This window comes from Astatotilapia calliptera, chromosome 8 (assembly GCF_964374335.1).
Source record: "Astatotilapia calliptera chromosome 8, fAstCal68.1, whole genome shotgun sequence".
In the NCBI taxonomy this organism is placed as follows: Eukaryota; Metazoa; Chordata; class Actinopteri; order Cichliformes; family Cichlidae; genus Astatotilapia; species Astatotilapia calliptera.
In genome coordinates this window covers 455,789-478,015 of record NC_137429.1, presented here as the reverse complement: position 1 = coordinate 478,015, position 22,227 = coordinate 455,789, and the positions used below count along the sequence as shown (strand labels likewise).

The 22,227-nt window shown below is 48.4% G+C and overlaps 1 protein-coding gene across 2 annotated transcripts in view; it reads right to left on the bottom strand.

Moving 5' to 3' along the window:
* Positions 1-5,068: 5,068 nt before the first annotated feature.
* ankfn1a (ankyrin repeat and fibronectin type III domain containing 1a) overlaps positions 5,069-22,227 on the bottom strand; it is a 104,968-nt gene continuing 87,809 nt past the window's right edge. For both annotated transcript variants that reach the window (XM_026177781.2, XM_080305768.1), the window contains exons 15-26: positions 20,676-20,775; positions 19,815-19,947; positions 19,139-19,255; positions 18,792-19,007; positions 18,556-18,722; positions 17,245-17,404; positions 15,310-15,478; positions 14,438-14,604; positions 10,523-10,745; positions 10,253-10,445; positions 9,182-9,945; positions 5,069-8,727 (exon numbers count right to left, since the gene is read on the bottom strand). In XM_026177781.2, coding sequence (XP_026033566.2) covers positions 9,204-9,945; positions 10,253-10,445; positions 10,523-10,745; positions 14,438-14,604; positions 15,310-15,478; positions 17,245-17,404; positions 18,556-18,722; positions 18,792-19,007; positions 19,139-19,255; positions 19,815-19,947; positions 20,676-20,775 — 2,387 coding nt within the window. In that variant the 3' untranslated portion in view covers positions 5,069-8,727; positions 9,182-9,203. The remainder of the gene's footprint in view (positions 8,728-9,181; positions 9,946-10,252; positions 10,446-10,522; positions 10,746-14,437; positions 14,605-15,309; positions 15,479-17,244; positions 17,405-18,555; positions 18,723-18,791; positions 19,008-19,138; positions 19,256-19,814; positions 19,948-20,675; positions 20,776-22,227) is intronic.

The window sequence follows — 22,227 nt, the reverse complement described above, 5'->3', positions numbered from 1 at the left end:
ATACTACATCCAGTCATCCACCCATTCACACACTGGTGACGGCAGCTACACTGTAGCCACAGCTGCCCTGGGGCGCACTGACAGGGCACACATTATTATATATATAGATATAGATATAACACATTGTAAATTTCAAAACATGCACAGAACTGCAGAACAGCAGCTGTCCCAAATCTGTAAACTCTGTTAATATCAGTTTCTTTCTCTTGCTGTCACTCCTCACAAACCTGTTCAGTGAGCACCTCCTGCTGCTGTCCTCAGGAAACCCCGTTTTTACTGTTGTTTATATAAAGCAGGACATTTGTTCCAGAAGGTTCATTCAGATTAACATCTTCTTTATGTCTTCATGTTTATGTCTTTTGTCACATTCATTACTGCCGGTGACGACGTGCAGCAGACTCTCGTCAGTCCCCTCAGCCTGAAAATGTGAGGAAGGGTCGTGAAGTCAGAGTGGACATCAGGCGGAAGCTGAAGTGGTGCGGTGAGAGCTCTGCGATCGCCACCCTGACGGAGTCTTCAGGTCAAGCAGCGTGGAGCACTACTTCCTGCCAGGATTCCCAACAGGAAGCAGCGTGGACACCTGTAAGCCAACAGCTCGCTGGGACTCATGTGACAGGCTTCAGACACGCCTCTTTAATGAACGCAGCCCAGGAGGCTTAAAGCAGCGCTCCATTTATTTCTGCCTCCTTACCTGCTGGTGACGAGGCAGCAGCAATGTTTTTGTTTCATGCTATTTTATTTCCGCTGTCAGCTTCATCGTTACCGACTCTGTAAACCTGACACTGAACCTCCAGCTTCACTTCATAAACTTCGCTTTGAAAGGTGATTTCTGAATTCATAAAGTTATTATTCTCATGTACATATCAGGTGTTTTAGAAAGAGACCTCCAAACAGGACAAAAATAAATGTCTTACATACAGCTGATCGTTCACACCACACGAATGATCACTAGATACTGTGTAATACTCAGAGACTGCAGCTGTGGACAGAATAAACCTGATTGTGCAGGTGGAAAGATGCTGAGTTCAAACTGTGACTCTGAAGATCCTGATGGATGACAAAGATGTTGATTTATGGTTTTTAATCCACGTCCAGCTCTGCAAGGTTCCCTAAACAGTCGAGGTTTTCTTTGTGACCCCTGCCGCCCTCCCACCTCCGGCTCCTGCTGAATTTTGGGTAATTTTGTGGCCGGTGGCAGCATGTGACGGGCGCCATTAAACTGTCATATCTGTGTGGGGAGGAAGTCAGCGGCAGTGAGATAAGATAAGACTGCCTCTCTTTGTAAACCTTTTATCCCTCGCTTCCACATCGGGGTCCACAGAGGAGCCCCGGGGGACTCGAGTCCACGCTGCGATGGATGCAGAGCACCTCAAGCACCTTTCAGGTCGGAGGGAAAGGCACTGGCGAGCTCTGAGGAACCGTCTGAGCTTCACATCTGGTGAAAAAAAACACATTTGGTTCAAACATCAGCTCAGACGACAGCTTCACTCCTTCATGTCCCAAATAAGAGCATTACTGACGCGTCCAGATCGAGAAAGTCGTAAAATGGTTTGTCGTTGCGTCGGCTGTCATGCCGGCGTCAGCGCTCAGGGAGCTAACCCTCACAGCGACTTCACCGTTCATGGCTGAGAGCATGAATCAAATCACGAAATGATGAAATCCTCGGGTCTTTAAACTCATCACAGTGCAAATATTTTAACCTCTGCTAACCTGCCCCACAGCATGAGGAGGATTTAACTCCAGATCTTTCTTCATGTATCTGGTGATGTTTTGAGCAAACCTGGTGAAGAGCAGTGCTCGAGTTTTTCTTTCCCACTGTCGCCGAGTGTTTGATAGTTTCTCTGTATTACTGAAGCGTCTTTAACCCTATAAAACGAATTTAGGTGGCTGTTGATGTGACCGACTCTGAAATTGTATTTTTATCCTTTTGGATAAAAGGAGGCCAAACATCCTGAAGAACCTAAAAAAACTCGTCCGATTATTTTAAACTCAGGTGTAAAAACCTGAACTTTGAGCAGTTTTCATTCATTCTGCAGCTCGAGCTGTTGTTGTTGTTGCTGACGTGATGGGAGTCGCGTCCTTGGTCTTCTCTGTGATTGTGGAAACGTGGAAAATGGACCTTTGAGACCGTTTCCGTCCTCCTGCTTTCACTTTGAAGCCAAACACGCACTCGTGCTTTTATTGACGCATCAGTCAGGATTTATTGGGGAAATTGAGGAGATTTAACAGGTAAATTTATTCAGTGTGTTCTGCTTTAAAGCGATCAGAAAAACATCTGTTTGCACGTCTGTGCTTCGACTCGTGTGTCCGGGGTTCAGCTTCTTTGAAACAATAATTCTGGCGGTGGGAGGGCGGGGCTGAAACCTCTGATAACGGCCCGTTTCGTGTCTGTTTTTTTGCGCTTGACCTGATCCCGCCACCTTGAAGCCTTCGCGCCCAAATGGACCGTCCAAATTGCCCTGGTCATCTCACCATCAAAGCCAGAATTACACCAACAACAAACAACAGCTCCCCGCTCCCGGTTTTATCTGGCCGGGTCACGGACGAAGCAGCCGGCCTGTTTCTCCTTCATCCTGGGAGGCCCTTTGATTCGTTATTAAGATTACGCTAACGTTATATTTGAACATCAGAGGAGCAGTTAGGACCTGCAGGAGTCCCGACTAAAGGCTGGAAACCCACTGATCCACTGCGCTGGGCCGTATCGCAGCCCGGCTTCGGAAAATCAAAGGAAAACGTGATTCAGAACATGTGGATCTGTCTGTAGTGGAAAGACGAGGGAGGAACACAGCGGCTAAATGGAAACTATGGAGAATGCTAATGGCACTACGAGGCTTTTGATGATAAGTGAATGAGAAGGTGACGTAATGTTTTTACCCCAAAAGCCTCGAGGACACCGAGAAGAGTGAACTCCAGAAGTGGGAGTTTGATGGAAAAGCAGGAAACAGAAGGATTATTACAGCACGTTCACATCAGCCGCAACATCTGCTCATATAGGAGACTTTGAAAGGAAAAACAGATTCAAATACAAAACAATACACTTCAACATTACAGAGGCGGCTTAAAGAGGACCGAGTGTTCTCGAGGGTCGGCGTCAGAGGCCGAGGACAGAGCCGCCGTTCGAGTTCCCGTAGTCGGACAGGAAGTGGTTGCACTTCAGCCGGAGTGCAGCAGGGGGCGTTTACGTGGAGAGTCATGAGTGACTGGAAGTGAACGAGCTGAAAATGATCTCCACCTGCTTCGTCATTTAAAACTACAGCAGGCACATGGCTTCATTACTGCAGAGCCTTTGCTTTCCACCTTAAAGCACCTGCAGGCCTGTTGTGAACAGCTGTTAAATAAATGAAGTTAAATTGAATCCACACATTTTGTTTTAGTTTTCATGAATCATAGCATGTCAAAGCATCGGCGTCCTTTAGCGATTTTGCCCTCAAACACTGGTCAGTGACGGGTTCGGGACAGGACGTCGTCCCTCCACGGCGCCTGTTTCAGACCATAATAACGTTTCCACCAAGCGTCGGTAACAGCAGGCGCTGCGATGCAACGGACACTTGTTCTCTAATTTCACTGAAACATTCTGCTCCACTGTCAGAAACATGGAGCTGTTGTCACGACCTGCGGGATCGGCAAGATCAGCATCTCTTCACTCTTAGCCCCCCTTCTCTTCTCTTTTTCCTCTCCCCTGTTTTGCTGGGGCGGAACTCATGGCGGCTTCACGCCCTCGGTCCACGCCTTCCTGGATTGGGAACACCTGGGCCTCATCAGACCAGCTGGTATATTACGAGGAGATCAGCTGTTCAATGCTGGATTGTTGTGAAGGCTCTTGTCAGTACACACCTAGCTCAAGTTTCCCGTGCCTCTGTCCCAGAGACTTAACGTGTTCCCAGATTCCCCGGACCCATCCCCGTGTTTCCCCGTGTGGAGTGTGGAAGGAGTGACAGGTCGCTAGCGGAGTGGAGAGAGGCTGTTCTGAGCGCGTGTGTGATTTCCCCGTTTTCCCTGGAGCCCTGCCCCTCACGTCTTGTATATAGCACTAACCTCGCACCGTCTGTACATACACTTGGTGAAGATCTGTAAATAAACTATCTCTGTTTGAACACTACCCAGGAGTCCTGCGAGTGGATCCTCTAAGCAACTCGTGACAGCTGTGGTGAAACTGAATGAAGGCCTGACGTCTGCTCAGCTCGCAGTCTGAGCTGCTGGACCGTCCTGCCTGCAGAGCGGCGATCCTGTGGCTTGGACCGACGCTCCTGAATGCTCCGGGAGCTCCAGCTGGAAAACTCCCTCCCAGCGGTGGTGTGAGATTCCAGCTGGTTCACACCCTCCCACACGGCGTCCTGTGACCGCAGCCGCCCGGCGTGCAGCTCAGGAGCTCGGCCGATTCCTCCAACACCTACGGGCTGACCTCTGAGAGACCACAAACACCGTCCACAGTGACGCTCGGTGGCTTTTTACTGTTCTACAGTTTAATACTCTGAGCTCAGAAACGTGAAACTGTGTTCATGCTTCCTCGCGCTGTGCCAGACTCTGTCATCCTTTGTTCTGACCTGTGATTCAGATTTTGCAGAGACAATAAATCCCTTCTAATCAGAGCTAAACCTGGTTCACAGCAAGACATGAATCTAATTTGAAGCCAGAATTAAATACGGTTGAAAGCTGACATTAAACCTGAATTAAAGCCTCCTTTAAGACACTTAAATCCAATTTGAGGTTGTATGAAGATTTAAAACCAGTTTTAAATGTGGTTTAGAGCCTGGATTAAACTTTTACTTAAAGCTCAGGTTAGACCTGATTTAAAGTTAAGCTTTAATTCAGATTGAACGCTGACATTAAGCTGTTATCATGTCTAAATTATTGAAAAACTTAATTACACTTACATTAAGCCCGATGGCAGCCAGTATAAAACCCGATTTAGAGTCACCATTAAACCAGACCTAATCCAGACTGCAGCTGCCTTAAACCCGAGCTTTCTGAAGCAAAGCTGTGACTGAACACACCACCTAAGGAATAAAGAGTGTTGTTTACCCAGAATGCCACAGGCACAGCGCACAAACCTCACAAACAGCAGGTGGCAGGTTGAAGTGCACGACATCAACATGAGTTTATTTCAGCTGGTAAAATACATCCATTCCTGTGAGGTTGTAAAATGTCAAAATGCATGAACACTTTTTGTAAAGCAGTCCATAAAAAACACGTCATCAACGTCTGCTGCGAATAAATAAAGTGGCATCAAAGTGAACGCAAAAGGCATTTTTAGATAAATGGAGGTGATCCAGAAATATACAAACAGAAGGTCGACTCGGCGTTTCTGAGTCCGCACATCACGACAAAATACCAGACGTGATAAAAACAGCAGAAAGAAAACATGAAGACAGAGTGAAATCAATAAAAACAAACAAAGTTTAGGCGTTCAGCCTTTCAGAATAAAAGCCTTTGTGAGACAAACAGGAGCCTCAAAATCAATAAACTCAACTTACTGTGGAGCGAGTCACCCGGCTGCTGCTTTCATTACTCTAATGAAGTGAAACTGTCTCCTTCCTGCTGTTTATTACAACTTTTATTTCCATAGCTGTAGCCAACACCTTTGTAGTCATCAGTCAAGTTTCCATCCAGCTTTCATGTTTTCAATTCAAGCATTAAATTCAAATAAAGAAATGTTGACGGAAACTTTTTACGGTGTTCCCCATTTGCAGTGTTTTTGAGTTTGATGAGGCATGGATGGAAATGACATTTCTAATGTAACGTTAGCTGGCGTCATCTTGTACTCGTACACAAGGAAACTAAAACTAGAATAGCCGTTTAACGTGAACGTCGACAGCTAAACACAAACATGACTTTTTGTAGAACTATCGAAATTCACAGTACGACACGCGGTGGGTTGAATTTTCGGGTCAAATACTCATCGAATGACTACGATCAGTCTTTATTAATTTTGCTTGTACATAATCAGAAGATGTGATGGCCACAGGTACAAAAACAAAATTTAAATTGTTATAAACTGGTTTAGCTTAAGGTCCTGTCCACATGTACACAGGCATTTAGTTAATGTGACTTTTTCTGGGCCTTTTGGTCCCAAAGTAAACATTTATTGTTTATAGTCTTTTGAGCTGCCAGCATTTTTATGCAGTGAGGCTTATATCGCCACCTGCTGGCACGCTCTTGATATTTTTCAAAAAGAAATCCTTGCTTTAAAAAATACCCGTGTATATGAGGACGTAGCCTAATGCTGACAGTCAGATGTTCGATACCAAAATCATGTCTCGTGTCAAGCTTCAGAACTGTTGGCAGATCCAGGAAACCTTTGTTAGTACTGACAGAAAATGCTGTAAATGTTTGAACTCCACTGAATAGCCGGTGTGACGTTACAGCTAGCTGGCTAACCGCCCTGCCTTTAATCCCTCTACGTTACCACATCTTTTAATTTAATGCTTTTGCTTCAACTCAATCGTCTTAGACTTAATAATGATAATTTTGCTAGCTGGCTAATTAGGATTCACAGTTTTCGCCCACAATAACATTGGCAAGCGGTCCTAGTTAGTTTAGCTAGCTTAAGTAACTAAATTGAATGCGTTAAAATAGTGGATAGATCGTAAAATTATCTGATAGTCCTGTTTGGCTAACCTATGTTCGTTACATAAAACTGGTGTTTCCTCTGGCTAATGCTAGCTAGTGCTCTAACATGAGCGTTCGTTTTGTCGTCATGTGGAGCCAAAAGATAAACATGACGTTCTTTGGATTTTTTAGGGAACTTTAGCCTATGAAATGACAGGTTACTGAGGTTTAACCATGTGACTTGTTCACCACTGTAGACACATGACAATCATGGAGTCAGCGTAGATAATTATAAGACTTGAGACCAGTCTGAAACCATCTGCCATCCACCGGTTGTTTCCTGATCATTTCCAGACCAGTTGCGAGGGCTAAATGATTACTAAAGTGTCAACCACGCAGGTCTACGGCCCGATCAGTGGTAACTAACCCTTGCTAAGGAAAATGTGCATTCTCCAACTGTCCAAAGTTCCTTGTGATGACTTTGGTTCCTAACATGTTGCTGCGGTCTTAGTCCGAATGGAAGAAACAGACCTGAAAACAAACACCGTCCAAAGTATGACACAAACCTTCTCCATCATTTCTGGTTCACATCGCACTTTTTCAAGTTTTACTACAGCCGGGCTAACAGTTAGCAAACATGAAAAACTACAGACAACCTGTGAGCAACAAGTGATCGCTAAGACGTTTTTGGTGTTCCACCGTCTTGGCAACCCATTTCAACCAAAGACCTCAGGAACCAAGGCCAATCAGTTCGGGAATACACACTTCCATAGTAACCATGGTGGTTGCATCTCGCCCACGGCAGACGACGTGTTCATGACATCACGCGAGAAACCTCAATAATCCTGATTTTTAAATGACTTCAGCTTCCGTTCAGATATTGGCGATAACCTTTAGCACGGACATGATTTTGGTAACGATCTTCTCTGTAACTCTCAGTATGAAAACTAACAAATGATTTAACTACACCATGAGCTGTGCTAACGAGACAGCTGCAGCAGAAACGTGTTGGTACATTTATTGCGCGTCTGGTTGTAAAGCTGAAATCTTCAGACATCACTAAAGATCATCTGGAGACAGAATCAAACCTGTAAGCTGACGCCTTATCGTCAACCCTTTGTAGGACATTAAACTGACCTTTGTACAGTCACTGTGGTAGAAGCTGCCAGAGTTAATGCCCAATTTAATCAAATATTTAATTAGCTTTAATTCCATATTCGCTATGTGCAAACGTTAAAAATGCACTTTTAAAATACTGTGCATACGTTAAGAATCTGTGCATGTTCAAACCGCTCTCCACTCTACATCACTTCTCTACAACACAGATGGAGCTGCTGCAAGTTTTAAGTAAAAAAGAAAAAAACAGAAGAGAAAACACCGCCATCGTGGAAGAAGCTGAACAAGAAGTCAACAAAGACAGCACAAACACCGTCAGGTCTGACCACACGGCGAAGGCTAAACCGGAACCCACAGACTCCCTGACATCATCATGCCGAACGAGAAAGGAAGCACAAAATGGACGTAAAGCTTCAGTCAAAGATTAAAACAAACAAAAACAACACCACAGACTACTTCATGCCAACAAAATACAGCTCCGACTAGTCATCCACATTCCAGGTAAAATAGTTGGTCTTTAAACCTGAAAATATAAAAATACTTCATGTTTTAAGGTTTTAGTGGTCTTTGTTTAGTGACTGAGGCCGTTTCCGTGCTCAACACTCAGCGATTAATATATTTATATATATTTTCTTCTTTTTAACACCAGGACAGCACACAGGAGCAGCTCAGAACAACAGTGATTGAAAGACGGGATTGGATCGTCACAGGCGGCCACGAACAAACAGGCTGAACCGTACATTCAAGTCGAGGGTGGGTATCCATGCTCTGAGGACGGGGTCCAAAAAATAACTCTAAACTGGGGATTTTTTCTTAAGCGCAACAATCAATCAAACCACCTTTTTTTCTTTTCTTTTTGTTGGTCGACATGCAGAGTCTTGTGCAAAGTTCCTGGTCGGAGAAGCAGTGCTTGGTTTGTCGTTGCATTGACTTTTTTTCCTGGGTAACAGTCGATGCCATGGGTTCTGAGGCGTGGCAGAGTTGAACCAGCAACTTTAGTTGAGTTTACAATCTGCGGAGGTCGGAGGGCAGCTCGTCAGCAACACGCCCGGCCAATCACCACTGTGGTAAAAAAAGGAAGGGCGGGGAATAGTTAGCTGAGATACTGTGAATAATGATGGATCTGAAACCTGCATTCTTTCTAATGTCCAGCAGGGGGCGACTCCTCAGGTCAACAGTATAAACAAATAGTTTCTCACAACTGTCGACTGTTCCAGTATTGAATGTTTATACTGATCGTGACCAAAGTTTCCAATAATGAGCTCAGTGCAGTAATCTAAACACTGCAGTTACATGGCCCCGCCCACCTACTGTTTAGACCTTCTGTTTGTGAGAGGAAACCAATCAGAAGAGTGTTTGCTTAAAAGGGGAGGAGCTAAAACAGCTTGTTTCAGACAGAGGTTGGAATGCAGACTACCAGATAAAGAAGGATTATTATGAATTATGAATCATGAAAATCTGCTTAAGTAGAGAACAGGAAGTGACATCATGCCTTGTTGGTTTTGGTAGTACCTACATATGTCTGAAGAACTTCTTCCTTAAAGCGTGCTGCTGAGGATCTCCGACACCTGGGAGTTGGTTTGGTCATCCGAGTCCACCTCCTGGGCGGTGGCTCCCTCTGGCTCCTCCCCCTCCACGACCACCGACACGCCTGCGGCCCTCACCTTCTCCATCACCACTGCCCCCTGCTCCTCCTCCTCCCACCCCCTCCTCTCGTGGCCTGGTGACAGCTCTTTGCAGGGCTCAACGAATATCCTGCGAACGTGCGGTCGCGGCTCCCGATGTCGGGTTTTGCGGCTCTCCAGGACACAGGAGGCGTGGCTGACATAGGTGGTGCCATCCGGGGAGGGCAGGTCCCCCGGCAGGGGCAGGTCGGGGTCGAGCTGCTTGGTGTAGATTCCCTCTGACAACGATCCGGTGTGACTCTCCCCGCTGTGGCCCCTGAGCCAGCGCTGGGGCCCACTGAAGTACTGCCCGCGGTGGCTCCTGGACAGGATCTTACGTTTGGCGGGTGGGTTGGCGAGGGTCCGGAGGGGGGCGGGGCCCTCGTGGTGGCTCTTTGAGAGCGAGAGGCCCTCCAGAGTCCGGGTGGTGTCAAACAGAGCCGGGGACAGGGGAAGATCTTTGGAGAACCTGGGGGAGAGGGGGAGGGAGGGTGAGGTGGGCAGGGTTCGAGAGCGAGAGGGCGCGCGAGGGAGGAGAGGTGAGGAGAGGGGAGCATCCTTAGGATCCTTCACCACGGGGGAGAGGGGGAGGTCTTTAGCCGGGCACACGCTATACCTGAGTGGAAACCATGAGGAAAGTAATCAGATTACCCAAACAACATGGAGGACCTGCTGGAGGATTGATACTGATGCTCAACAACTCAAAGAAGCTAAAATCTAAAGAAATGAAAACGATTCACTTCAGATGAAAACAAAAAACGTCATGTGACTCTGAGGGTGGGCCTGCGAGGTGATACCAGGTGTGCAGGGCGCATCCTAGTCAGGTAACAGCGCTGCGCTGTGGACTGACTCTGATCTACAGCCTGAAGTGATCAGTGCACGCACACGAAGACGTGCAGGGTTAAAGAAAGCGCACTAATCACCGGAGCTCGTTGATTTGGAGCACGTCCGGGGCGCTGCCGCCCAGCAAGCGCAGTGCCTGCTGGGACAGATCCTGGCCCGGAGAATAGAGCAGATCCAGGTCACGGGGGCTCAGGGCATCGCTGGAGTCATAGTCGCTGTCTGTGGGCAGGAACACCTCCGAGGATGCATCTTCATCTGAGCCCGGCAGCGACTCTAGATGACAGAGGATTAACGTTAGCTTTGAGTGCTTCTTGTTTTCCTGAAGTTTAATTTGTTGAGCGATGCCTCACCGCTGATGGCTTTCCTCCGGCGGAGCTCTGGGGAAGGAGACGGTGTGGGCAGGTAGTCCATGTTTGAGGAAGTGGAGTCTGTCTTCTGTTGACCGGAGTCACTCTCAGGAACGCTGGCATCCACCAAGCAGGTGATGGGCACGCCGCCTCGAGGCTGCTTGTAGCGTGCGTATTGTAGGGCGTCCGTAATCCAGCGAAGGTCCCGCCGCATCTCGTCCAGTTGCTACAGAGACGCAGAAAAAACAAGTTTAGCCCTCAAAAAGCTCGATGGGGGCTGCATGGAGCACAGCAGGAGTTACAGCTTTACTCAAATACCAGAGAGCTTTTCTGATGATCTACTCGTCTATGGCATCAGGCGATAACCACTGTGATGACTGAAGCCTGATTATGAAGAGTTTGGTTCTACTGTGAGAGATCTTACTGGGCTTCTTTCTGTCATAACAACATTACTGATGCTGAAAACTACATTCATGTATTTAACGGGACTTTTGAGCTCAGCTGTGGAAGTGGAACTTTATGAACAGGAGTCAGTCACAGGCTCCTCCTCTGACACTATCGAACAAACACGAGTGACAGTTTTTCTGTGGCGTGCACGCTCTGTGCACGAAGGTAAAGTCAACATGTGCCTCGGGTGGAACGAAAGGAGGCAAATCAAAAAGCGATCAGCTGATGTCACAATCAGCTTTAGTCTAATCGGCTGTACTCTTCATCCTATTGGTCCTGCAGAGTAGCTCCGCCTGCTTATCGATCCCACTGATCTGACCACCACCCGCCTCTATGGTGACGCTTCCACAGCACAACGTTCTACCCACTGGCTCTGGAGTCATGCATCCACACTGTCAGCAGCTCAGCGTTCCTGTGTAACACTCCTAACAGCAACATTCAGGTCTCAGGTGTTTCCTGCACGTTGTTTAGGATGCAACATATGATGAAGACACGGAGAACAATTATATGCCGGATCCACGTCCACTCGGTAAAGTCTAATTTGGCTGGAAGGTTAAAAACACTTTATACAAATACTTTGCAGTTCAGCCCAGAAACAGAAAGTTTGAATCCATCAGCTTGTAGTTAGTTTGTGCTGTTCCAGTGGAAAAGACGTAAAAACGACCACTTTAAAGAGAAAATGGCCTCATGAGACTTTCATCTGTGGGCTCTCAGTGGGATCGTCACAGCTTATTACGAATATTTGTCTGAAACAGTCCAAAACAAACAAAGATTATTATACAGCGTCGTCCCGTTTAGTGACATATTACTGTGGAGTTCTCTGTTTTGTATTGTGCACATTAGTGAGGTCATCCCAGCACGTGTTATACATAAGTGACAGGATTTCTTCATAAGTGGTTAAACTGCTGATGTGATCTGATCTGGAAACAGTGAAAAACATGTTTTCTTTGGACGGCAGTAAAGTGTGATCAGCAGTAATTAGCCTGCTGTCAGAGAGGCCGAGGCCCACCGCGGTCCTCGCAGAGTCAGCCGACCGCCGACACACACGGTGGGGAGACGGACAGCGGCGATGACTCGACTGGAAAGAATGCGGCGAGTCTGCTGCGAGGAAAACACGAAGGAGATTCCTGCTCGTCCCACAGAGCGCGACGGCACGTCTCTGCCGAGCGTTTACAAAGAGCTGCTGCTGAGCCCGGATCGATGTGAGCCATTACATCAGCCCTGCGCCGCGTCCACAGGAAATGAAGCGACGCAGCGCGAGTCCGCGGCTCATCTGCAGCTTCTCATCGTCAAATCTAAACACAACGCGCCAAAGAAATGACGAATCCTTCGACAACAAAAGTCGCACCTGAGCCAGCGCGCCCCGCAGCAGGTACACAAAAGATGTCAACGTCCTACAAATAAAGGCTTCTGATTGGTTTACTGTCTCTGGACAGATGATGTCAGTTTCTGATTGGTTTGTTTCATTGCTCTGTCTTTCCTCTGCTCCGTATCTTTGGATGGGTTCGGTTTGTCACGCACAGAAAACTAAACCAGGTGAGCCGGTTCAGTTGCTGATTGGCCCTAAACCCTGAGCCTGGTTCTGTTGGAGGTTTCTTCCTGTTGAAGGCGAGTTTTCCTCCCCGTGTCACCTGGAGCTCGCTCACAGTGTCGTTGAAGGCACTTAGCTCAGACTTGCAGCGCACACCTGGATGGATCGGATCACGTTCTCACCTTTAAAGCGCTCTGGAGTCCATGTGGAAGCGAGTCTCGGTGCTTTGGGCCACGCCCGTGTGTGATTACCGCGACACAAACTCAGCACGTATAAGCTGGAGCTGTCTTTCTGCAGTAACAGTGGGACAGACTGGGCTGAGCCATCACAGCCATCAGGTCCAGTTTTACTACATTTAAAGAAACATAAGAAAAAGTCTTCCTGCGTTCAGACGGGAAAGTTGTTGAGCCCCACAAATCCTCTTAAGTTGGTCGTGATGATGAATCTGCTCGCACATCTGTAAAGCTGCACGGCAGTAAGAAGAAGTCAGTTCGAAGCCGTTGCACTGCAGATAAGATGCTGGAGGTTTCACGCCGATCGGGGTGGCGTGGAGCTTCAGGGAGAGAGCTGTGCGGTGACGAGCTTCCCGAGCTGAAGATGAAGTTTCCATCTGCAGCTTCATGATGTCACACCAAGAGCGACGCAGGCAGATACGCCGCACTCTGCTCAGCGTCGCTTCCCTCAGCATCTGTGTCCGGTTACCGCAGCGACGCCCGTCTGGGCGCTTGTGTTTCCTGCTGAGCCAAACCTGCTTCCTGAAACAGAAACGTCCTGATGAAGACCAGCGATACGGGTTCACTGAAGAGCTGACTGAGAGAGCCGAAGACGGACGAGCAACAGGAACTGCGATCGATCTGCTCGCCATCGCTGCAGCTGAGCCTAAACTAACTGTCCAATCAGACTCAGTGTGTGAACGTTTATAAATATGTAATAAATCAGTCACTCCTGTAACGTGTGTGTACGTGATAGCGTGGCAGCGATTACATGTTGAAACCAGCTGTTGTCTCAGATGTGCTCTGTTTCTGAGAGATGAACATTAAGTTTTGGACCGTTCACAGTTAAAGTGATGACTGTCCTCAGGACGCCTGACGGAAGCTCCACCCCTCCACGCGCTCTGACTGCTTTTAGTTTCCGAGCATTTTGTGGTCGTCTACTTTTCCCCCCGAGCGTTCAGATGACAGCCGGAGAGCGAGACGACGGCCTGACACGCTCTGGCAGCGCTGCGATCGGAGCCAGCTCTTGTGGTTTTGCGCTCCGTTGATGGCGGCGGCGGCGAGCTTTCCAAGAGCAGAGAAACAAACTGTTTAACAGCACCGACTCTTTGTTGCCTCCATAAACGTGTCAGATCGATCACAGACTCGTCTGCTTTCAGTTTGTTTGCTTCTCAGAGAAAAACTGAAATAAAATCATAGAGAAAACGAGATCTATTACACGAAGGCTGTTTGATGAGCTGCCGGGCGATTAACGTTCATGCAGCGGAGACGTTTACGAGCCTGAAGGGCGTTTTAATCTGAGGTCAGCTGACTCACAGCAGTGTTTGAGTTTCACACGTTCATTTCAGGAATTTTCCCACATCTTTCAGAAAATTCTTCCCTGAATGTTTCACAGCCTGGTTAGCCTCACATTTCCATGAACTAGCAAACAGAGAGCCGCTGACCTGCTCCAGGACAACAAGTATCTGTTCATCTTACACGCCGAGCTGAAATATGAGGACGTTACAGAGCACGCTCTCCTCAGGATGAAGCTCCACCCACCAGGGACACAGCTGAAGGAAGCAAAGACGAACCAGCGTGAGAAGAAGACTAAACCTGAGCCACAGCGTCTCAGGTACAAATCAGAAAACTCGTCGTCAGAACTTTAAACCTGAAGGTGATGATGAGTGTGTGAAATGCATGCTGGGAAATTTATAGGTCAAAAGGTTAAAGGCGACCAAAAGTTACCTGGATGTAATCCAGGATGAGCTGGTGCCTCTGCTTGGCCGTGGCCACCTCGCCGTCAGTGATGGCCTCCCGCAGTGCCTGCTGGGTAATAAGGGCGTCCAGGTCGAGGACGGAGGACAGGCGGCAGTACAGGCTGATGAACTTCTCTTTGTAGGTGCAGAAGTGCACTGAGGAGAGAAAGGAAAGGGGACGTGAGAGAGGACACTCAAAGCATCGCGGCGGTCTGACTCGGCCGGCGCGGCGAGCAGCAGTGCGTACACAGAGCGAGTGTTGCTCAGTGTGATTGGCTGCAGACTGATATAATGCTCGGCTCTGCAGACGGACCCGAGCGTCTGTGCCGCCGTCTGTGCTGCTCATCCCGCCACAATAAAAGCCCAAAGCTCTGCCGCACGTCTGCACAGCGAGCCCGTAAACCTGAGAGCCCGCCTCAGAGCTGCTGCGGGACAGTCGGCTGAAGACTTCCTGTAAGAGCTGGTGTATGTGAATGCACCGCCGAGCTGCTGCTCTGTGATGTTTCTCCAACACGCTCGCTCCCTGGTTACGGCCTGATTGGAACGTTAGACTTCCTAAAACCTGGAGATGGCGCTCCACATCCCCGTTCTTCAGGCCTTCTGCAGTCGTCTCGTTCCATTGAGCTCGTGGTCTTGAAAGTTCTGCTCGGTAGCTTCTAACGTGTTCACCGTGTTTCCCAGCGTCTCCGTCTCTTAAAAACGCCTCAGTGGGTCGTTCTCGGCATCTCTGTGCTCATGAACCTCGCCGCTGCTTCATTCTCAGCAGAGCCGTCTGCTCCACCTTTAGATCCACCACGATGTTTCATCCCTGAAAGTCACCGTGCCATCAAACCGATGTAACGTGCTGCTGCGTGCTCTTACCGAGTTCGAACATCTGCAGGGGCAGGTGGAGGAACCCCGACAGCGGGGTGTAGGGGTTGGACTGTCCGGGGGCGGAGCAGACGTCATCGGCGGCGGGCAGCAGCAGCAGGAAGGAGACGCCGTGACCGAGCTCCACCACCTCCTGACTGTAGAGCCGGAAGTGACGGGCCTGCAGACACACACACACACACACACACACACTGTACTTCAGTGTCTGCTAATAAAAGTCAAATCCTTTACAATGAGCATCATTAACGTGTAAAATAATAATAAATGACGTGATTCCAGTAAAACGTCGTCTGCAGGCCTGAAATGAGACGCTTCCTCTGCAGGTTAGAGAACCTGTCACATGACTACAGGCTGATTTTACAGCCTGATGTTTGCAGGTGTTACCTGCAGGAGCAGCTTACGTTATAACTTTGTAACACAGCCTGTGGCGGGTGGTGTAGTTCCCCTGCAATATAAGAACTGACAGTGGTTTTATTACTAAGTCATTATGTTTATGTAGAAATACTTAAAGGCAGGAACACGAGCATAAGGAGGTAACAAGACAGGTTTTTAAAGGAAAAGGAAATAATTATACTGTAAGTAATATATACACTGTAATATCCTGTAAGCACGCAGGATTTATTTAGTGTCTGCTGTAGGAGAGCTCATCACACCAATGTGGGTAAAACAACTGAACATCGTCCACATTATTAACACCCTGAAAAGTGCAGCACAGGTAATTACACGGTACTTTAAACTGAATCATTTCTCTCTGTTCCTGTAAAATATAAATAAAGAGCATTTACTCGTGCACTGCCTTAAACAACTACACATTACTGTTACTGCATCACTTTGTTGTTTCCTGTACAAGCCTGACTGTTTACTAGGGATGGGTACCGGTATGCACCGCTTCTGACATAAACGGTAGTAACCAGACCGAAAAGCAGCGCACATTTCTTTTTTTTCCGCCTGAGCTGTGACACACTTTAGATTCTAGCCAATCATTTTACGTTTCTGAGGATAGTAGGCGGGTCCAGGCACGTACGTTCTTTTAGAGCAGAGCTTCAGATTAAAAATGCCCAAGGCAAAGTCTGGCTGTACTTCACAGCAAAAGATGCAAACTCAGCAGCAACAAGTGCTTTAAGCTGATACTGTGATACTGTCAAAGGAGGTAACACCTCGAATCTGATGAAACACCTGGCGACGCATAGAGTTTTCTTAAAAGTCGAGAAATGCACCGTATTTGATAGCTTGCTGCGAGACCTCACACCGAGCGCATCTACTGCGGTGTGGTGCCTGTTATCTGACCCGGAGTTAGCAACATCCCCCAAAAACCCGAAGAGGAGAGTCCTGGCCCCTAGCCCTGCCAGTGTAGCAGAAATGATGAGGATGATGATGCAGCAGCAGCCGTTCTTCTCTGCGTGAGTAGCTTAATGTTGTTCCTGTGTAATTTACGTTGAGTAGGCTAACCACGTTATTACATTAATGCATGTAAGGTGAACTAGCAAACATCATCATAGCTACATGCGGCTGTCTTCTTGTTTGATGGCAGATACTCCCTTCACCCTGGCCAAAAAGGCTAAAATGACCAAAGAAAAAGTGGACGAAATTCATAGTCAAAGATCTCCATCCATTTTCAACGGTGGTGTCACCATCACTCAGGTGAAAAATGTCGTATTACTCTGACGTAAAAAAAATAGTATGTTATAGACTGTATGTTGCAGAAAAAAAGAGACGGCTAAAAATAAAAACATGTTCTTCATTCTTTAAGCACCGGCACCGTTTCAAAAGTACCGGTTTGGCACCGGTATCAGAGAAAACCTAAACAATACCTTCCCTGCTGTTTACCCTCATGTTGTTCGAGTGTTCCTACCTGTAAGTATTTGTAAGTAATATAAGTACAGAGTAACTATGGCTGTAGCCGCGTGCTGTTTGAGGCGTGCGTACCTGGTGCAGAGGTAGGTTGATGTGTTTCAGCAGGGACTTGATGGCCGTCTGCAGCTCATAGTACAGTAAAGGGGCGTGACTTTCTGCCCGGGGCCCCGCCCCCTGGTCGTCCTCCTTCTCTCCTGCAGCTGCCAGCGTCTGGATCCAGTCCCACTCCTCTCTGATTGGACAGCACACACAGACAGAGGCGGGTCACTGATGCCGTCAGAGACTTCCTGCGGACCGCAGGGCGGGGTCTCCGCTCGCCTCGGCTAACCGAAACCGACAAATCAACACCAGCTTCATCTGCACGCCGGCTCACACACTCAAAAACACAGCAGGAGCTCTTTTCCCTCCCGTTTCTTCCATTCTTCGACCACGCTGAGCTGCCGAGCTCGCACATATTCTTGGAAGTCGACGAGCAGGAATACGATGTTGATCCTCGATCAGTCCGAGCGAGGACACGCCGAACATCTCACACTGACTTTAGCTCACAGTAGGAACCAACTGGTGCTGGAGCTTCACGAGGTAACGCGGCAAGATTCAAGTCGGTTCCCTCTTTTCATCGTTAGTTCCCTCCTTCGTTGGTTTGTTCATCGCTTCCTTCCGTTCCTAGCTTGTTAGATTCTTCTTTCCTCCTTCCTGGTTGCTGTGTTTGCAGCTTCCATGTTTTTCTTATTTTTTCTTTTATTTCTTTGAAAAGTTTCTTCACTTGTTTCTTCATTGGTTACCTTCTTCCTGTTTTTCTTCCTTGGTCCATTTTCTTCTTTTCTTCAGTCTCTTTGTTACTTGCTTCCTTTTTAGTTCCTTCCTTTGTTTCTTCCTCTGTTTATCCAAAGTCGAGTTACACGGGTGACAGACCAATGAGGGAGCTGCACACGCCCATTTTGCCAGCAAAACTTTCCAGATATTCCCGGACGATTCCAAGGTGCTCGCAGGCCAGATGAGGTATTCCCCCAGCATGTTCTGGATCAACCAGGAAATCCCTTCCAGTTTTCCAACCCGCCACAGGCTCCGGGCAGCCGTCCTAATCAGACGTCGACCCAGCCGCCCTGCAGAGGAACCTCATTTGATTTCAGCCACGTGTGCTGCTGCAGGAACAAAGCAGCGTTCGCTCTACATTTCACACGGAAACAGCACCAAACTAAGAGCTCGCCATTCAACAACCCCGCAGTCTGAGAGCGAGCGACGTCACTGACATGAAACAGCTTGGAAACCTTCCTCCCTCCTCCTCTCAGCTCCTTCAGCTGAGAGCACTGACCCCGTCTCCCACCCTCGTCGTGCACTCGCCTCATTCAATGCAGCTGTTATTCAGCACTGAGGTAAGCCTACCTGGACACGTTGGCGTTGTCTCGTACGCGGGTGTGGCAGAGCATGTTGGGGGTCCGCTGGGACACCAGGACCTTGATCTGGTCCACGGAGCTGCTGAGCTTCAGGTAGCCCAAGTAGAGTCCCGGGGCGAGCCGGTGGGTGCTGCGCCGTTGGTACGCCAAAATGTCCTGAAGGGCAGAAACAGAAACGGGTTAAATTCAGGACTTCCTGTCAGGTGACTCGCGCCTGTGCCTCACCTGTATGGTGATGATGAGGATGTCGAGGGCGTAGGGCTCCTCGGGTGTGGACAGAGACTTCCTCTGGCTCTGCAGTTTGGTCACCTGCATCCACTTCCCGCTGAACAGCGAGTGCTGGCTCTCCGTGTCGCGGATCGTCACCAGCAGCACGTTGCCATGGCGATCCTTGATGGGCTCGTAGTGGACCCGGCCCAGGTTGTGGGTTCCCAGGAGGTTCTGCGGGTGGAGCAGGTAAACATTACAGGATTACAGGTCTGAGACGGCTCTGGGCACGCTCGGCCTGTCGGACGTCACTTTGAAGGTTTGGTTTGTGATTTTCACTGAAGCTGATTGGTCGGTTTCCTGACCTGCAGCTGCCCGGCGGCGGTGAGCATCTTGTGCCTGGCCTGCAGGGTGGAGGACGACGACATGGACACCGACATGCTCTGTCTCAGCCACCGGACGTCCTCCCACATGCAGGACAGCTGCAGACACACAAACAGGAAGTTGACATCAGAGACACAGCGTGTGAAAAACTGTCCATTAACACACTTTAATCCTTTGCCGTTCCTCCTCCACCCTCTTACTACAACCAAGCAAAAGCTGCTGAGGGCTGAAGCAGCCATTATGACTCCAGCTCGCACACACTGGTCACACTGGTCACACTGGTCACACTGGCAGCTTCCCTACAGAAGCCCTTCAGTTACAGCAGACTTGCAGGTTGTAGCGCTGCAGCGATTCGGTTCGTTACGCTGAACCTCGTGACTCATTGTTTGCAGGTTCAAACCCACAGTCTTTAGAAACAGAGAAGTGTGGCAGTACAGAGAGGCTGGAGGGAGACCAAAACCCTGAAACAAGACGTGAACTGTTCAGACATTTATGTCCAAACCAGCTGCCTGCTGGGAATAAAAGACAGCCGAGACCCAGCAGCAGAAATAAATACGACACATGATGAGAGGAAAGGGTGTGAGGAGCAGAGGGCTCATTCAGAGCTGCCGGACAGACGACGATGATGACGAAGATGATGAGGTTTTATTTGCGTACCTTTGTGAACCACAGGAAGTCCTGCATGAGCGAGCTGCTGTACGAGTCATCCACCTCCACGATGGGGATCTGCTCCTCGGCCGTCACCAGTAAACTGTCCTTATGGTAGAACACAGCCGCCAGGTAGATCCCCCTGCACGCACAGGATGGTGCGGTCCGCACAGGTGAATAGAAAGGAGAGTTAGCATGCTTATGCTAATGATGCACTTTACAGGTTAATCAGATTCCGTCTGAAAAACCATCATTTTATGAGTTTACTGAGTTAAATTAGGATAAAGATGTTTGTTATTCTGTTTCCTGTGTCTCTGCTTCCTACTGCAGCTTTCTTGCTGTGGTCCGTCATCGCGCTGACATCAGTGGTTTCAACTTCCTGAAACAACTTTATGTTGTGGTGTGCGCCACTGACCCCAATCAGAGACTTTTAAATAAGAAAGACACAAGAAACTAAATCAGCAGTCCTGAAAAGCTCAGGCGCCAAGTTGGAGCCACTGATGTCACTGCAGGACTACCACAAGAAATTCCACCCAAGAGAACTACTGTTGATACCAGCAGGGCATCAGTGTCTATGGGAGGGATTCAATTCAATTCAATTTTATTTATATAGCGCCAAATCACAACATAAGTCGCCTCAAGGGATGGTTGCAAGAAAACTCCTGCAATATCCACCAAGACTGAGCTGGTTCCCACGTGAACTCGATCCACATATTTCCACTAAAACATGGAGGTGCTACTGCGAGAATTCCCACCCGCCACACCTAAACCAATGAACGTGATGCTGGTGCCACAAGAACGGGAAGCCTATGAAGGTTACAGTGAAGCCGAGAGCGTCCTCAGGCTCGTCGTGGAGAAGCAGCTTCTGACCTTTTCAGTGTCTTTACAAACTTGTTGGAGGAGTTGAAGAGATGTTTCAGACTTCTGGAGACAGACTGCTTCCTGCTGGGGTTCTGCAGCTTAGAGGCATCTGAACAAAAAGACGAGAGAAGAAGAAAACAAGTGAAAACTGCGTTTTTTTTCCAGCTTCAGTCTAAATGTTTGTTTATGGGTCAGCGGGGTCGAGCTTCTCTCCCACGCTGCCGCTCTGACTCAATCTTATCTCCTTTCCCTCGCGTCCTCTGTCGCTCCCTCTGGCCTCGCGAGGACGCCGACTGGCCGCTCAGTGATGCCAATCTCCAGACCGCAGCGCCCCTTTTACTGCAGCTAATTAAGCATCACGTAATTACCGTCCTGTAAACAGACGTCAGACGTGGAGCCGACAGGAGCCGGCCGCAGACCGCCAGGGGAACGAGCCGTGATACAGATGCACAGTGGAGGGAGCGTCGAGGAAAAACAGATCATCGATCCCGTGACCTCTGACCCCTTCCCAACAGAAAAGCAGCACACAGCAACATCACCGTAGGTCACAGCGTCCTCGTGTGCTGGTGCTTTAAAGCCTTTTATTAAAACCATGTTGGTTTAACATATTAAACGACTTTAAGGAGCAACATCTGTGCAGCTGTGTGTTTAGTGTCACGTCAGTTCATTTTCATTCAGTTTGTGTTTCAGCTCAAACTGACGTCTGAAACACACGAAGCTCACGTGAAACCCTGAATCTGTAACTACCTGCACGTCACAGCTGCGAAAGGTCGCCCCCTGCAGGCCATGAACGGTACGCTCACTGTTTTTATAAGCACGTTAATATTGCTGCAAACAAATCAACTTACATGCCTGAAAGTCCCACAAAACAACCTGCATCATGTTTAATGACTCGCTGTGTTGTTTGTCTGCTCTACTCAGGATCTCAGAGACGAGGGAAACATCGTGATCCCGGCGCCTACACGACCATCTTCTGCTGATCTCTCCTCACAGGCTGCTGTTGTTCCTCTGTTGGGTTTGACGAGGTGAATTAAGGCTTCGGGTTTCTATCTCTCCATGAAATTGCTGTTTGCTCGTTAAAAGCTGTAATTACAGCTCGTTTTATCGGAGCGCCTTTTGTCCAGCTGCTGCTGCTCTCGCACACTCGCATTTGGAAAATTGGCCTTTTTCCGAGTCTGTCACAGGGAACCTGACGACTTTAGCAAGTCTCTGTGTGCGTGAGCTCCGAGCTAACCGGCTCTGACAACTGGATAATGTGACGAGAGCTCGCACGCCATGCTGAATAAACACAGGAATGAGTTTTGTTGGAGAGGGCTGCAAACACGATTGGAGTCGATTAATGAGGCGTCCACCTCTCCATCTGTCAGAGAGGAGGACGGGGGAGAGTTTGAGTTCTGACATTTCAATTACAGGTTATTACAGCGTTTAACTGCTTCTGAGACAACATCCAGCTAAGTGAATGAGACGAGGAAGAGGAGACAGATGAAGGCCTGAAACCTCCTGCAGCCTGCAGTGACGATGACGATGTGATTAATAAAAAAACTGATAAACTGATATCTGG